The 18,470-nt window shown below is 37.8% G+C and overlaps 1 protein-coding gene and 1 long non-coding RNA gene across 5 annotated transcripts in view; one reads left to right on the top strand and one right to left on the bottom strand.

The window, feature by feature from the left end:
• Window positions 1-1,176: 1,176 nt before the first annotated feature.
• Window positions 1,177-18,431, bottom strand: FBXO3 (F-box protein 3). Its single transcript, XM_062576334.1, has 11 exons — window positions 18,240-18,431; window positions 14,900-14,989; window positions 12,496-12,659; window positions 11,544-11,658; window positions 8,905-9,109; window positions 7,854-7,899; window positions 6,182-6,266; window positions 5,152-5,274; window positions 4,603-4,718; window positions 4,014-4,204; window positions 1,177-2,284 (listed from the first exon to the last, which is right to left on the bottom strand). Exons 1-11 carry the CDS (start codon window positions 18,344-18,346, stop codon window positions 2,159-2,161), a joined length of 1,368 nt encoding a protein of 455 aa, XP_062432318.1. The 5' UTR covers window positions 18,347-18,431; the 3' UTR covers window positions 1,177-2,158.
• LOC134140770 (uncharacterized) overlaps window positions 18,124-18,470 on the top strand; it is a 20,466-nt gene continuing 20,119 nt past the window's right edge. For all 4 annotated transcript variants that reach the window (XR_009958494.1, XR_009958487.1, XR_009958493.1 and 1 more), the window contains exon 1: window positions 18,124-18,286. This is a non-coding gene — a long non-coding RNA (uncharacterized LOC134140770). The remainder of the gene's footprint in view (window positions 18,287-18,470) is intronic.

Here is an 18,470-nt window from a genome sequence, read left to right as displayed (position 1 = left end):
AGCTGGCATATGTAATTCATGACTTGTTTCCCTCAGTGGCCTCAGCTGCTTCACTTTTTTATATCAGTTGGACAGAAGCTTCAGAGCTTTGGGTGGAAGGAACCACTGGCATGAGACTTATTTCAGATGCAAATGATGGCAAGTGCCAGCATTTGCAGTAACACTACATCTGACAGCTTTAGGCAAGGTAGCACTGTACTAAAGGCAGTGTGAAGCAAAGCAGTAACCTTTTTCCTGTTAAAAATGCATGCATGCTTCCTACAATAGCAGGAACAGCTGTTTCCCTGATCTGGTTACCTTCTTACTTCATACACACAAAGTTAGCAGGAACACTCCAACTACTGGTTGTGCTTGGATCAGAAGTCACAAGCCTTTGCATTATAGTGCTCAGAAGTTGATGGGATAATGTTGGAATAAGGCACAACGGAGGGCAATACTAAAGTAATAATTATAAACCACTCTAAGAGTAAAATCAACACTATCTGTGTTTCAGTAGAATCAACAAACTGAAGTGTTTTTGTAGATTCTTCAGACCTTCAACTGCTATCACTGAACTAGAACATTCAGATCCTGTTGAAGCATTAGAGCAAGACTCTTACTGTGAAAGTTACCTGTCCTTAAAACACACACAGATCTATAGCATTGGAAGACTTTAATTTACTGGAAAAAATGGCTTCTAATCTTTTTAACAGTTCGTAAGTTTTCTGTTAAGAACAGGCATTAGGCCTGTTCCCTCCAGTTAACACTGTAAAGTCCTCAAAATGAAAACATTTAAAACTTCGCAGAAGTCTGAGTAGCTGTGAGTTATTGATAAAGGGCACATACGTAGAAAACACTTCTCTAGATGTTTCACTGTAGCAGGGGTAATACTCAACATTTGTTTTTTCTACCTTGTACCACCTTGAAAGATCCAACTGATATATGGCACTAGAGAAAGATGAGCACGTGAAGAATTTCGTGTTACATCCTGTGTATAAAAAATAATAAAAACCACACACACTTTTTGTAGTAGCTGTAGCTAGCCAGTAACAGAAGGGTTCTGTTGGAACAACAATACACTGGTTTCCCTCCGAGAAACTACTAATTCTAGATGTCAAAAAGAATAATCTACAACCATGATGTTAGTCACACAGTCAATTTTTTTCTAGTCTTGGCAGGAAGAGTCCCAAGTAACACTTTAGAGCAAAGGAGGCAGTTAAGTGTTTATTGATGGCGATGGAAAAAAAAAAGTGATAAAGCAAAGAGATACTTCTTTATATTTAAAGTTGCTAGTCATCTGATGTTCTATTGAGCTCCAATTTTTTGATTCAGGTGTAGTTACAAAAATCCAGAGAGGATTTAGGAAAACATGATACTTCAACATAAATTTGTCACCTATGACAAAGTTGGAACAGCTAACATCATATAAAGAAAAACTCAAAACATATATACAAATTCATACTTTGTAGTCATTGAGAAAGTTTTGTTACCGAGTGGCAGATTATTCATGTACACTACATTCCAAAAGGCATTATCCAATCAGAGTAATTTAGAATAAAATTAAGCTGAAAGACAGATTGTCTAAAAATAAGGCCAGTTTCATTCCAAATTTATGCATTAGATGACCAGAATATTCTGGTACTTTTAGATTAATAAAAACGCACAAGAGCACCTGATCCAACCCAATTGGGCAACTTAAGCCAAACTGCAAGATTCATTTGTAGCAGAAGGTATCAACAGTAGAAACCCATGAGAAAAGACAATAGTATGCATCCTTTTTTTGCAGTCTCGTCTATTGCTAACTTTTAAATGCTTGTATAAAAACAAATCCCCACACCATATTTGTAATATGATCATAAATAGGCAATAGTTTAAAAATGTAATATATGAATACCTCAGGCTATGGAGCTGTTTTGCACTTTGGAAAAAAAAAATTAAAAAAAAGTGAACAAAACTCAAATATCTTTCTCTTCCTCCCTGCCTCCCCCACCTTCCAAACCATGGCAAAAAAAAAGTTATACTGTGATGAATATTAGAACTGGCACCAACATTCATGCTAGTTGCCCTGATGTGCAACAGAAAGTTCATTTACAATAGTCAGAAATATTCTTATGCACTAGCCCCAAAGAGTTCAGCTTCTGCAATCAATAGTTTGTTCCATTTTGAAAAAAAGATCCCATTAGGTATGGCGTGGGCAGCGACCAGAAGGTGCAGGAATATCCAACACTCTACGCCTGTCTTCATATTCGTCAGTGTCTGTGGAATCTTCATCTTCATCCACTGCATATTCATTATGATTTGTTTCCTAATACAAGACACATCCATATTTAATTATCATCTTATAATCCAGTTACTTATTAAGCAAGCAATAACAATTGCCAAAAAAACTCAAGTTCACATTATCCCAATTATCTGAAGTAGACATACTGTATTCATCAATGTATTCAAACAAGAGCAGTTCCATATGATTATAAATCTTACTTTGCAACAGTGAATTTTGCTAGACTATTTGACCTTTAACACAAAAGGCATCAGTTTGCCTTAATTATTTCATATATACAACCATGTAAAGCCACACAATTCAGTACCTTATTCATTCTGGTTTGCTTTTTGGTTTGTGTAGACTTTTAATATAAGTAGTTTAAAAATAGAATCATTACTAGCTTTAAAACCAGAGGCAGAGTAACAAGAGAGAAAAGCCATCGATTTTTTACAGTCAACTGAATGGGAGAGGTGACAAATCACAAACATAAGCAAGAGCTAAAGGTGACATTTTCTGTTACAAGCTTGACCTCTGCTGGCACTTTTTGTAATAGCTACTAGTAATGAGACTCTCAGATCCCTTGGAAAACATGTAAAAATGGTGTACATTTTGATTACTGAGGAAAGGCTCAGTAATCAAAAAAGCCAAAAAAAACTTTTAAGTTTAATCTGAATTAGTCATTAAATAAAAGCCATGCTAATAATAAGTATTCTTCTTCAAATATGTAAAACCCCAAAATACTTAGGTTTACTAGCAATTTCCAAACTAAGCTTATATAGTTAACAGTAAACAACATGTTTAACTTACTAAGTTGCTAAGTGACTTCATGAAATTCACTTTCAGTGAGGACTAATGGAACATCAGAAAGACTGCTTCCATTTTTTAATACTTGTCTAACAAAAGTTCTCCAAGAAAGCAGACACACTATTCTTGCTAAAACAGACTGTAGTGTGGTCACACCAAGACAGACTATTTAAGAGAACCATGAAATCCAATGAGCTAATACAATGTCATGTTGCTAGGACCAAATTTAAAAGATATGACTGCTCCTTAAAAAAAGGGGGAGGGGAGTAAACACCACTGCTGTAGTCTGCATAAATCTCTGAAACATACCCTGAACAGATACATGTATGTATTTATGCACCCTAAGCGGCACTTGTATTCAGACACATGACAGAATGGTCATGTTCTACCTCCCATTAACCAACAAGGACACTGATCTCACTCATAGCACCAAACTTGAGCTTGATATCAGGGAGAGGATAAGGTCTCAAAGAGGAAGGCTCATAGACATTTATGGCTTTCTATGAAAGACAGGATCTTTAATTAAACCGGTAAACATAACATATCAAAGCAATAAGGACACATGACTTCAAAGTACAAGTTTCCAGTTTCCAGACTGACCTAGGCTTAATTGCAGTATGTTTTGTATGGAGTTATCAATTTGAATACTGTTCAGTACTGTAAGATTGACACTAGAAGTGTTCTCTTGCCTGTGAACACTCCAGAAGCTGAGAAGAATTCATATAACTAGAAACTGTCAAAATTCAAGACTAAGTGATACTTTTAGATTTTTCTTTTCTGAGAAGTGGATCTGAAAAACAATGACTTTCAAGAAAATGTTGGATTGTTGATATTAAAATAGGCAACTATCAAAACTGAAAAAGCATCACAACACTGACGTTTAACACACACTGACATATTAGCACAAGTGTTGTTTGCAAACATAAGGTCAGAAGTCTAGTATAAGAACAACCACATCTTCACCTACCATCCGTGCTGTAGACACCTTGAACGTTGGACACACCATATGAAATCTGGGAATTGTAACATTAAAGAATTTGTCCTTGTAGTAGAGGCAGTGGAAAGTGTAATATCCTTCCATATATCCAGAAGTTGTGGAAAATGTAGTACAGCTGGTGTATTCATAGACTCTCCCTGGACTGATTATTGGAAACTCTCCTGTTGGTAAAACATTAACTCAGAAAAGTAAAGACTGAAGTAGAACTACAGTTTAGCATTTTTCTAGAGCACTTGCACTCTACAAGATTCAGATAGATTTTATAATCCAGCAGACACATGGGTGATTCTCAGTAACTACTGATACTAAAAAAATTGAAGTAAGGTCAACTGCCAGGATGTTCAGATTTTCCTTGTAAAGAAACTTTAAAAACAAAACTGATACTTATTTCTTCTTTCCAAGCGGAAAAAAAAAAAAAAAAAAAAGGATGTTAATGCAGAACATGCAAGTACTACTCTGTCACTGTGAGGAAGGCTAGTAACAATCTTTATAACACATACATTAAACACGTAAACACTCTCCATCGGATTCATAAAAGCAATCTTATAGTTGTACCTACCAACTACTCCAGGACCCTGAACTTCTTCTACATCACCTTTGGCATTTGTTATTCTCCAGTATCGACTATCCAGCTGACAAGCCTTCTCAGGAAGGGCATCTTTAGACATTTCAATTCTAGAAGCCAAACAGCATACTTAACATGTATGGAAGTAGTTACATAATCATTAAGAAACACTATTATCTTCAGGGTACCTCTCTGAAAGTACCCTGGACAAAAAAAGCTAAGGTAAAGCATACTGAATCAGTTGGCAGGATCCATCACCATGTCTCTGCTTCCTTATTGTTATTTATCCCTTTCTAAGTTATTTGTAACTTCCTTTCCCCACCCCATCACTGTACTTTACAAATTACCAGCTTGACTAGTACTTTTACTAAATTCATATCTAGTCAGACATGTAAGCTATGCACATTCAAGTATGTGGCATCTAGATCTATTCATTTTAGTATATCTATGAATGCTGTTTGTGAGTTTGCAACGACTGGTGACTCAAGCATTACAGAGGTCTTTCTCATGTTATGAAAGAGTTAACTCAGCAGTTATTTTTACCTGATTCTGTAAGTGAAGAAATAATGAGGTGGATGTACAGAACTGAGTTCAGGTAGAAAAGATGTGGACACAGAAACAGTAATATCTCCTGTGGTAGCAACACATTCTTTATCATGCACATACCTACAAAGAGGAAAATGCTAACTCTGCAAATTGCTCCATACATTCAATACAGAAATCTGTTTATGTATATAGATAGAAAGTAATTAGTTAATCATTAACAAGAACACTGATGCTAAATTTAAAAGAGTAATTTCTAATTTTGCTTTTGGCATCTAAAGCATGTATACAGTGTCTTTGCGACCTATACTTCCCCATCACCTAAACACAGCTCTGGATCTCTCTGTAACTGCATTAATGCTTCTATTATAAGCTAGATATAGAATTTGATCTGAAGTTAACCTCAACCAAGATATGCTTACTTAACAATGTGTGTCTTTATGCTATTTAGAAAATAAACCTAACAACAGCAAATTCATTTGGAGATCTAGAGTTTGAATTCTGTAGCACGCAGTACGACACAATTAGAGTTCCTATTTATCTGTACTCACCCCCTCCCTCCCCCAAAAAATCGTAAAAGCTTAAAAGTGCATAATATAAACACCTCAATAAGTCCTGTTTATTTACTTATTCAGAGTGTTGTTTTAGAAACTAGTTCACTCAAAAACCTGTATTTTTATTAACTCAGAACAGTCCTACAGTTGCAGCATACTTGTAGGGAACAAAAGAAACATTTTTGTCAGCTAAGTTTCAGGTCACTTTTATTGTTAATTTCAAATCCTGTTAATACAAAGTTACTAACTCCAAGGGCTTCTAGTTTTAAACAAGTTTAAGCCTTGCATTTATAGCTGTATCTCCCCCCACCCCCCCCCCCCCCAAAAAAAAAAGAAAAAAACGTTCACACACTTTCTCCTCTCTCCATCATCAGCTTTCATATCAAATACCCACAGCTAGTTATTTAGAAAAAGGTTATCATTCTAAAACAAGTATCAGCATCTCTCAGTGAAGCTTTAAATCCTAGTCACAATACCTGAAAATTTGGTCTCTGATGATAGGATAACCACCAGTTACAACTTTGTTTACATAGGATGTAAACCATTCCAAGTAAGAGGTACCTAGATGCCAAAGAAGAAACGTGTTCATAAGGACAGGCAAGATTACCACTATGCATGTTACAAATGGATTAGAGTATTAAGACTCACTTATCAACAAACTGAAGACCATCTGGAGAGACCAACCAAAAACTATGAGGTAAGAGGGCATACTCTAGATGAGACATTAAGCAGAAATATCTCTTAACTAAGTACTTCACATTAGAATCAGTCTTCAAATGCTGGTGTCTCATCAACTTGTTTCTAGATCACAACTGTGTTGCTATGATTTGGAAAGATGACAAGTACAAGAGTTTATATTACTTGTATAGTTATTTTATAGATAAGCTGCTCCAATATAATACCAATATTCTACCTACTAAAGGCTGATAGCCTATGAGTGGATTTACAAACTTAGTTTTGATACACAAGTCCATATGAATGGAGTCTGAGATGCCCTGAACTATTTCAGGATTCAAGATTAACCCGTTCAACCAAGTGGAATACATTCAAGTATGATTTCATCTCACCTCACCACTGAGTCAATTCCATAAAAGCAACAACCTGGAGTAACAATACCAGCTCATCACAGAGTTACTTTGAAATATTACATCATCCTTAAGTGGACAGTGGCAATTAACCAAACTATTACTCTTGAGCTTTTGCTACATTTTTCCTACGTTGATCCTAAAGCACATAATGCATTCTGCTATTAGACCTTTGCCAAACAGATTGTAGTCTGACTGCTTCATTTTGAAATGAGTTCACACAATCAATCAACACATAGCCACTCAAAATTGACAGGAAACCTTTCTAAAAGTTTAACTGCCTTCAACCCAGAAGAGCAATAGCAGAGCACTAGATAATGTGGTTTCCCCACTGTTACTTTTATCACATATACACTAAAGAAGCATGCAAGGCTAAATCTTTAATATTAATTTCAGCACCAATTAAAACGCATTTGCTTTCCACTGCTTGAAAAAGAATTAATTTAGATGTTGCCACAGTTACTGGATTCCAGGTAATTAACTAACAAATAAATCTAAACACTACTCCAGTCAATGTAAATGTCAGACATGATCAGAAAGGATTAATATACAACCAAACAATTACAGTTTTTACCTTCCCTCTTTTATGCTTTGAAAAAATGGAGTCATCCAAATCAAAAAGAATCGAGAAAGGCTTTCTTCTGCTGCTACGATTATAGTTGATTAGATTTCATTAAGGGATACAAATTATGCTGAACTTCTAACACGGCTGCAAAAACTACTGGAAAGTCTTTCTGCCTACTTGATGCTGTATTTAATAACTGTTTACATCACTCTCATGACAGCCAATTTAAAGGTTTTGCTCAACTTGTTAGACAGGTTAGTATGCTGAATGATTTGTATACAAGATACAAAGAAGGATGAGCCTGTATAGAGAAAACTTGAATCTTATTCCAAGTAACCACTGATGTTTTGAAGTTGTACAAACAGCACAGAAAACTTAGAACACTTCTACTGTTCAAGTCAACTGTACTGTGCAATTTTGATTTGCGAAATAGTGGTATGCATTTTCTAAACAATGCCACTGAAACATTTTGCAAAGTATTTTATTCCAAAGTGTTACCTGTAATGAACATATCAATAGCAGATGGATTGCGAGCCATTTGGTCCTAAAAGGGAAAGAAGGTTATCGATATATTAAAAGGAGATTATTAGACTTTCAAGGTAAAATTCAACACCTGAAACGTAACATAGTGAATGTTTTCACTATATTCTCTAAAACAAAATTCTAGCTTCTTAATACATCACTATACTCCCAATCAGATACTCAAACACAATACAAAACACAAATGCCTGTCCATTTGAGGGCTGAGTTGATAATAAAATATGCAGATTGGACATTCCACTAAGGTTCATGCACCTAAAGTTAGATTTAATGTGTCATTTAAGAAACAAGGCAAAAAAGTTGCCTTAAACAGACAAAGGCAACTTGAAAAACCTCTCATAAATACTACATTCTCCTCTGCAACATGGTGGGCTATCCACAGGTGAACAGATTAACCTTTCAAGTTCAAGCATTACACAGAAGGTTTAAATGCTTAGCATAATACAAAGGATGTTAAGATATCCCTTTAAAGTGTCCCATTAGCAAGATGTTCCCTAGAAATTTCATTCATTGTTACATGCTTTGGAAACAAATAGTCAGAAACTCAGCAGCAGGAAGAAGATTCTTAAAAAAAACAACAACAAAACCACACACACGAAACTGTGTTCCTGCCCCAACCCTGACCCTAAGTTCCCATTTAATGTATTTAGGAGAGGAGATATATACAGATAAGAATCTACCATAATGGAAAAGCCATTCTTTTAAGAAAGAAGGACAGGAGTATACATTTGCTATAGTTTCAACAATTATTGTCTTCCAATAAGAATGAATGTTGCCACTATCACAAACCTCCAAAAGGTAGTATAGCCTACTACTTCATGTAAATTTATTTCACTTATTAACCATTCCTCCTGTGGGTTTGATGACAACCTAAAGGTAACTCAAGAACAAGTAACTAAAACTAACATATTCACCTTGAGCCACACAAAGTATTTCAGCTGTCTGATAACATGCAAAGGGATCAGTCATTCAAAAAGTACATTTGTAAGTATAAGCATATCTTTCTTACTGGACATTGATAGAAGATCTCGTATTTATTTCGACCCTCCACACTCTCCAAGGCCATGTATTGGCTCAAGCCAGTATGAATGCAAAAAGTAAGAGGAAGGCATTGTTTCAGACCTAGCCTCTGTTGAAAACCTCCAGCAGCTGTATCAATATCCAACAGGTCTTCAGAGCGGTAGTGGTTGGACAGTGCCATACTTCCCATTAAACTTAACAGGCAAGAAGGGAAGAGAGGAAAGAGGAGGAAAAAAAAAATCAACAGATGATACTATTTACAACACAAAGATAGCATTAAATCTGCTTTGTTGTCAATGCTCTAGATGCTTGTTAAGCCTAGATGAAGTTCAACTCCAACATCTGCTGCAGATCCAAGTTAACAGTTCATAACACTAACCTTTACAGAGGAATTATGGTAGCTCTAAGAGAAGCACTTCACTGTTCACCTTGCCCATCCTAAAGCGAAATGCAGAGACTTCACATCTAACTTCCCCATAGGATTGCTGCTATCTCTAAGTCACTAAAACCCAAAGAGAGCTATCTGACCAACCAATTCAAGCTGGTTGTGGTCACTGTTAACACCACAGTGTTCTTGATACAGCAGTTACGAAAATATTCCTAGGGTCAGAGTAAAACTGACAGGTCCTCCAATAATTTTTTAGTAATGTCACTCAAGCATAGCATGGACAAAGTAGTAATCCTTGTCATGGCTTGTACAGAGGCAGCTAACCTTCCTGACTTTAAGACATGCACTAATTCCTCTCACAAGATAGACAGCCACAACCGTCTTCTCCCAATTCAAGAAAACAAGCCTGTAATGCACAACTCCCCACCCACGCTCCTTTCTAATTTGCCTTTCACTGACATTCCCAGACAAACTCCTGCAAATGATGAGTTTTTACTGGTATTATGAAAGCAGTGACTCAGACACAGGCTGCCACATGTCAGTATGGTATAGCTTGCTCCCTTCTAGGACAACAGGTTCCATTCCTCTCATTTTTCCTTATGCAGTCTTGTATGGAATTAGCGTGTTCTACAGCCTACAAAGCAATGCTAACAACCAGCCTGAAGTGCCCAACAGTGACAACCTGCAAGATGCATCCATGTCTAGTTCCAAATCTCCTCCATTTTTGGCACAACACAGCCATCCCAGCAGCTCACTGCATAGATTTCCCCTACCCATACCTGATCTTTACAGTAGTTATCTCCTACAGTAGAGCTCAGAATTGCAGAACTAGAAAACAAACCTGTCCCCAAAGGTAAGACATCACACCTTCTGTTTGCAGTATGGCAGCCTTTCTTCTCTAGAGTCCCTTGTGTCAGACCTAACTGCCCCCCCCAGTCAGTGCTTCAGCAACCAGATGTGCCCACCAGTGTGTGCACTCCTTCCCTCACTGCAATGCACTACATCCCACTGGCAATGTTCAAACTGAAAGGAATGTCCAATTAAAAGCACATATCCCCAGTTGCAGACCTTCCACAGGCACATTACTCATCATAGTAGCAGCTTACAGGGAGCAGTGTACAGAATGCACAATCTGTAGAGCTGCATTTTGATCACTTCCAACCTAAGCTCACAAGCCACATTTTGCATACATTAATATAGTAAGCTTTACAAATCATATTTATATTGATAAAAGCTATTGGAAAGACATTCACTGATCAGTGATAGTATGTTTGTGCTTGACAGCTATGACTAAGTCTATCAGGGAAGAGAAGGAAGAGTTTTCAAAATAGAACAAGATGTTATTTACATCTAAGGTCTAGAGAATCAGGGCACCTATCTTCCCTCTAAAGTGTCTCCTGTAAAACACACAAAACTAGAAGTCATCTTTATGGTTGCATGTAACTGTTTCCCATATTCTTTCTGCATATACAATACTAGAATTAGTGGAAGCTGCACCAAGAAGTATTCTTCTTTACTAGTGAAGGCTACAAATAGGGCAATACAAATGCATTGCCTCTACAGAGACAGTGATGATTTGCTCTCACTTTCCAACTTTTTGCTAATGTTTGTGACACTTCATCAGATGTCAGCTTGCTAACAAAGGGCTTTAACAAACTCTTTTTATAGTTACAAGACCATGTTTACTCACTTGTCTTCTAAACTTAATGTAAAAGGAGTTTTTAAATCACTGATACAGAATGAAGTTGTAAAATCTTCTATTTAGAAAACCTGAATTTGCAGAACTGATATTTCAATTCTATTTAAAGTGACTACCTGGTTTGAAAGCTAGTTTCTTGACCATTTTAAAGAAAAATAAAAATTATTCAACCCTGAAACTTGTAAGGCCTGAGAGACTAATATACTCAGGTAATTCAAAGCAAGACTTCGGGATAGACACTTAATTATACTGATGTAAACTGCTAACTTAGAATTTTGAGAGATTTTTTTCATTGAAAGGAAACAGGAGTGAAGTGTAAGAGTAATTTGAGCAATCAGAAACCTATCCTGAATTTTCAGTTATTTCTGAGAATGGAACAGATTCAATTCTGAAAGTGCCACCTCAAATGGTCACTCATTTAGGTACAATGCATTTAGTACTTCATCTGTCCTCCAGAGACATTTTTTTATCCTTCTTTTTAATAAGCTATTTAAGAAATACCAAGTGAATATGAACTTGATACATAGTTTTAGCTCCTTACCCAGGAACAACTAGCTTCTGTCCATTATGAATACGAAATGAACATCGATAGTCATCAGGAAGTTTGCAACCTATTTGTGCTTCCACAGCATCTAGATCTTCCTCCTGCACACTCTCTGTGCACAAAGAGAAACATGAGAGCATTAGGTGGCAGTTTTAGAGAGGAAATCAAGAACTGCTGCTCCTAAGAAACACTAAAATTTAATGCTGCTTCATAATTCTGCCTCCACATGCCCGGTACGCTGTTCCTGACAAAGAGGGATATTAGATTTTTTATTAAGATACTTCCTTTAAAACTATTTCACCAGAGCTGCATTCCTAAAAATAAGGCAAAAGCTGGATATATTCTTACCATATTAGCATATTTCCAACTGCTAAGGGAAAACTTACTCATCTCAAAGCTCTTTAGGTAGCCCATCCCAGTAACCTTAGCATTGTTTTGTTTTTAACACCACCACCAAAGTAAATACAAAAATATACATTTCAATAACAATATACTTGCATGCGTATTAAAACAAATCTCTTAGTCTAATAGTCAACTTCCTGCAGAAGACTGATGTAAAATTGAAAGTGCAAGAGCTATTTTTGCCTTTATACACCATGAACACCAAAAAAGCCCACAAACTTCCCACAGTAACGAATGACAAAAGCAGTAAAAACATCTTTATCTCCTGATTATGCAGAGGTAAAGACAAGAAACAGAATTACTGGGGGAAAAAAAAAAATCTTAGTTTCTTCTCAGAGAAGAGATCTACCTTCAGAGAATCTATGGATCACTAGTAACTGGGCAAGGACCATGTATCTGCTCTGATTTACTCATTGACTGGAAGGAAAGGAAGAATATCTACTTGATACCAGGGCTCCAGTAACTGATGCATAAACCCAGGATGGAAGTACTATGAAACTTAACAGAATTAGCCAGTCTGCTAGAGGAAGTAAGCACGATACCATACCTTTCAAAGAACCAATCATCCGAGGACACCGCTGTCCTAAGTATTTTTCTAAGTCATCCCAGGCTTTTTTCAGTGTAGCATAATAGCGGATATATCTTCCTAGATCAGAGTAAGTACTGATGAAGAGAGCTTTCCAGCTCTGATTTCGTTTAATTTTCTCCTCTCTAGGTAGAAATGAAGAAAGTAAATTTGAGTTCCAGCCTAAGAAGCCTGATCGCTAAAACAAGAAGTCAGTATTTTTTATTTGGCAGAAATAGTACACACAGGGTTACTCCAGGAACACTTAAGTCACATGAAGCCACACACATTCAATTAATTCCAGCACCTGTTCAACAGCAACTTGCAACAAAAATCAGGAAACACTTTAGCTAGTCAGTATGAGACCAAACTTCAGAAGAAGGAGTGCTTCTTATTATTAAGCCTTAGAACTGGTAAATGACTAAGTCAGATCACACATCACATATACACAGGGAAGACCTTTATAACTGTGTTTCTCGATCAGCTGCATGAGGCATGAACTCCTCTAGTTACCCAATAAGAAGAATTAAGGAGCAAAACAGATAGTTAAGTGAGAATTCTGTGCACTGATAAGAAAATGGCTTTCTAGAAGGAATCAATGGATATATAATTCTTCTTGCAGTCGTAACAGCAGACTAGAGGAAGACAGGCTGCCAAAAAAAGAGCTAGCTAACATGTGACAAAGGATGCCTGTCTCTAGAAGTGTGGTAGCCCTTAAATCTTTGTGTAAGGAATGTATTCTAATTCCTCACAACTCGTATCAGCACTCTGGATCTAAGAGACTTAATGCAGCTTGATCCACCTCAATAAAAATATAACAACTGAGAAGTCTTCATATCACCTTAAGATCTCTTTTAGCACTAAGAAGGAAAGAATAACCTTTCTTAAGGAAGAGTGGAAAGCAGAAAAAAAAAGTTTAATCTATGAAATTAGGTAAATTAATATAAAAAACAAAGTGTTAAAGAAAAACCCAAAGTGAACCATGTTTCAGCAAGTGAGAGAAGTGTCAGTATATTTTCACCCTGCAAGTATCACTTGTAGAAATTACCTGTGTCTATGATTACTCCTTCTTGACTACAGGGACACCAGCACCTCAGTAATCAACGTGAGAGCCAGTTCTCTTCGGCAGAGCCCCAACATCCTCATTCCTCCCACGCACACACCAAAGGATGAAGTACTCAGTGTGAGCTTCCTATTTCCTTACCTTCTCTCCCTTGCCCTTCACTACATCCTCCTTTATAGTTCCAGTTTTAGTAAGGATACCATTTTATATTTTTATGCAGAGAATCTGAGAAAACTTAGCCTATTCCATCTAGTTTTGGGGCTCTGGAATACAATATGCAAATACCAACAAACAAACAAGATGACTCCTGCTATTGTTTTCTTGCCATTAACTCTCTCCCCACACCTTCTGTTTTTCTGAATTTACCATCTCAAGAGGAAACTCTTACAAATTGTGTTGCATCTTTATAAGATCGATATAATCAGAACATTCATTGTACATGCAACTTTTCGGATTGATCTTTCTGTTTGCTGTTAATTTTGAACAGAGTCCATATAACATATTATAGGTCACAAGCTATTAGTCTGGAGAAGTTTTCCTAAATTAACTCCTCCGCCCACTACCCTGCTTATATATTCATGAACACTTCTTGTCATAAGCTGTTCTGCTCTCTAAGGCTATTTTCACAATAAAAGGAGGAATAATCTGAACAAATGAAATATCTGAAACAGCTTAAGTAGACAAAAAGTGGTAAATTTACAATCTAAAGAGAAGGATACTGTTTAGAAGACAAGATGTAAGAAGATAAAAGCAGTAACAAAAAAGTGTTGCCAATTCACTTCAGTCATTCTACAAGCCTTTTCAACTGTACTTGAGAAAAACATGCTTGATTAGCAACGATGCGGGCTGATACCTTTATAGTTAGCTTCCATTTAACAGACATTCTATGTTCACTGCAAGTAATAAAAAAATAAATAAATTTTAAAAAGGCAAATAAGATTTAGAAAAGCAGGAACCTCAAGATAGGCTTTCTGAAAGTATCACATGTAAACCTTTTGACTCAGCCTAGTGTCTCTTTCTCCTGCAAAATCAGTTCTCAGAATATCACTTTCTTCCATTTGGTCTCTGATAAGGTCAGGCTACACCTTGTCTTTCAACCTAGGCATTAATAGGGCATCTCTTCTCTACCTATCCATAAAATGTCACAGTAATTTCTATCCTCATGAAATCTTTCTAGAAAATTAATATTTTTGATACCTCTAACTCTTAAATTGGTGAATAACTTCAATTTTGATGATGAGTTACTAGAGGTAATGTGTACACAGAACAATAGCATAAGTCTTATTTTCTTACAGAAAAAAGGCTTTAAACAACCACACTTACTCTGAAATAAGCCAGTATTTCTTGCAATGTCTTTTCCATAATGGATCATGGCTTGATAGTTGATTTAATCTTCGACTTAAATAGCAGCAACTATAAACATAAAATAATTAAGCTTGATTGCAAAAGAGCAGCAAAATAAACAGGGATAAATATAGACATATATTATACATTAGAATCATGCTTACAACAGTTAAAGTCTTCATTATGAGTGTATAAGCTGTGAGCTAGTCTCAGTGTTCTAATATACACATGACTTCAAGAACCATCAGCAATTAAGTAATTTTGTAAAGCAGGTCATACTGTTGATCTACTCAATTGAAAGCATGATCTAAAAGATTCCAGAATAACACTCTGCCAGTTGCAAGCATGCTAGTACCTTACACTAGCTGTTTGGATTTTAATCACTTCCTCATCAGGATCACAAGACTGAAATAGGTTTTTCACTGTTGCCATATCACTGAAAGCTCAATCGGTAAGCTCCAGAAATAGTCTGACTATTAGAAAGTTATTTCCACTTTATTTAAATAATTAATTTCACAACAGAAAATGCAAAACCCAAGAGGAGGAACACAAAAAATGGTACACCTGGAATTAAGAAAAACAAGGTCATATCTGAAGAGCCAGTTGTGCAAACATGTATAAGCTCTTGCAATTGCATTACAGGTAACACCACTGCTTCAGGAAGTTAATCATATGCTGCATAATGAAGCATTATCACAAATGCAGTATTAAGAAAAACTGTAGGATATAAGACGTGGAGTCAGCTCTCAGAAATCACTTAAGTTGATCCTTCCTTTATGTAAGGAGATAAAACAGCCAAGTTATATTCTTGATGCCTGTTAACTTGCTCTTCAAAAGCATTGATGGAGATGCCATAACCTACAGGAGGTTATTCCAATATTTACTTTTATAGTTAAAGAGCTTTTCTTGACTGTACAACTTGATACAACATAGCCACATAGTCCGTGCATTTCAGTAAGTTCATATAAACAGGCAAAGCATCAGCAAAGTGCAGAACACTGACAAAGAGAATGATTATGTTATTCAAAGACTCAGACTCACAGAATTCAGGAGAAAAGATAATAAGTCTCATTCACTCTAGCCTGAGTAACAGAAAACAAGAAATGTTTCTTGTGTTTGAGTCCAATATTCAGTTATGCTTTAAAGAAACTTCCAAAAAGATACCATCAATTTTGATGCAGCAAGAACACTTCCTCCAGTAGGCAGCTTGTTCTAAAGGTTAATCACAGCCATTAACACACTTTAACATCCAAATTCCACAAGCAAGGTTACCAAGCCTCAGCTTTTAGTTTCTGCTTCTTGTTTTTTCAGTTTAGTTCAGAAGTTGGCAAGTAAGAAAGATCAATAATTTAAATGGACATAGGTCCATACTGTAATAAAGATGCCTCCGAATCCTATCTTTGATAAGCCAAGTCAGCCAATGTCCAGAGCTGGAGAAAAACATTTCACACTGAGACTACAAAATTATTCATATGTACCTGTTCAGTTCAATCCCTCTATTATAAACTTACAAGCCTAAACTTACAAACTTAAATTACAACTTAAGTATTAGTATTCCAAAATTAATCTCAATAAATAAAGCAACACTCCTGTATGCACTTATCACCTCAATGATACCAAGACACAAATGCATTCGCTTCTATTATCCTGCAAATTCTAGTAAGTCATATTAAATCAACTTTAACTCTCAAATCTTTTTATTCACCATCTCCCATTGGCACGATCTTGCACCTTTTTCTGTTCCCCAGAATTAAAACTCACTTGTTAAAGTGGGTCAGCTTTATCACAATATAGATCGTCTGTATGACTGTGTTACCTTGCAGCATTTGTAAGTTTTCGTGACTTTGCTTTCAAACAAAAAGCTAGTCAACATTTTTATTAATGGCTTGCCAGTAGAATGTAATAGTAATCCCTACAGAACTCTATTGGAAACTCTATTAGAAACACCATTATTCAACGCTCATCAACAGTAAAGTCATGTCAGCTTTTCCATTATTTAAGGGCCACCGCGAGGCTAACTGACTTGTAGAATGCCAGGGAAGCTGGAATGTTTGCGATAGAGTACATACAAGTCACTGAAATGTAAACAAGCTACAGACTTCCTCAATTCATGCTTTGTGGAGTACAAACAGCCAGTTACACAGAACTATCTATCATCACCCCTGCTTACATGGGATCTAAGAAGTATTTAGTTGTCTTTACACAAGAAAGCCCATCTCCTTTCTCCAAATACAGAGCAGAATTAGGTAACAAGCTTAATTGTCTTTACTACACGTCAGCTATTAGTACATCTACACTGGATTTAAACAATCATTAGTTCTTCCTTTCTTTATGCTTACTCTCCTCCTTGCTCTTACCTTAGACGATTTTGCCTTAGAAGATCTTTCCTAAAAGATCTAATGTTAATTAAAAAAATTGATAATATTGTATTTATTTTCATTCTTACATATTCCTCCTCTTTGATTAAACACTGTGATTTCAATCACCGTCAGTGCATTTATCAATGAACCATGATATGATCTGAGCTGAAAAGATACATCCTCACAGCAAGTCTTAACTCTTTAGCCATCTCGCAACCTGTCCAGCTTATGACTTTCATTCATGTTTTTCTGCCAGAAAAGCCCTTCTACTTATTTGCATCTGAGGAAAACTGAGCAAAACTAACAGCTCCATCAAATAACTGAATACAGGTACTGGGAACAAGACTGTGCTTTGTTTGCTAATAGTTACAGAGAAGATCCAGAGAAACACTGATTTTACTAATTCAGTTATTAATTCATCTCTAAATTGAAATTTAGGTACAAACAAAAACACTCTATAATAGGGGAGAGAAAAGAGAGAATAGTCCCTTCCGCTTAAAAAATAATGAATTTAAAAATAAACAGTCTTCAAAGCGAACGAGGCTTCCAGCGCCCCGAGCTCTCCGGACCCGCAGCCGCTCCGTGACAAGCCGGCCCTCCCCCCGGCACCGACAAGCGCCCCGGGCACACCCTGCCCTGCTTCTCCCTTGACCGCGGCGCCCGCGGCGGCGCCCGCCCCGCTCGCCGCCGCCAGAGTTACGCGACCCCGAGCGAGCGGCGCCCCCGCAGGCGGCCTGCGCCGCCACCGCCCCCCGCTCCGGCGGGGCCGCCCCTCCTCCGCGCCCGCCCCTGCGCGGAGCCCGCTCCGCCGCGCGGGGGCGCCGCGCACCTGTCGGGCGGCCCGCGGAGGAGCCGCCGCCGCCGCTCCGCGGAGGGCGCTGGGGCACCGCCCCCGGCTCCCCCGCGGAAGGGAGGCGAGGCGAGGCGAGGCCAGCAGCACCCCCCGCGCCGGCCCGCACCTCATGAGGTCGCGGTAGTCGAGGAAGCTGAGGATGAGCAGCAGCGGGTCGGTGGGCAGCAGCTCCAGGCTCAGCGCCGGCGGCTCCATGTCCAGGGACGCCGCCATCTTGGGAGACGTCCTGCGGCGGGGGCAGCGGCGGTGGTGGCGGCAGCGGCGGCGGCGGCGCCCCCTCCCCCCTTCCCTCCCGCGGCCGCCCGCGCGCCAGGTGCCCGCCCCTCACGCCGGTTTG

This window comes from Rhea pennata, chromosome 5, assembly GCF_028389875.1.
Source record: "Rhea pennata isolate bPtePen1 chromosome 5, bPtePen1.pri, whole genome shotgun sequence".
Taxonomy (NCBI): domain Eukaryota; kingdom Metazoa; phylum Chordata; class Aves; order Rheiformes; family Rheidae; genus Rhea; species Rhea pennata.
Note: the sequence above shows the minus strand (reverse complement) of the source record. Positions and strands in the feature narration are given on the sequence as shown.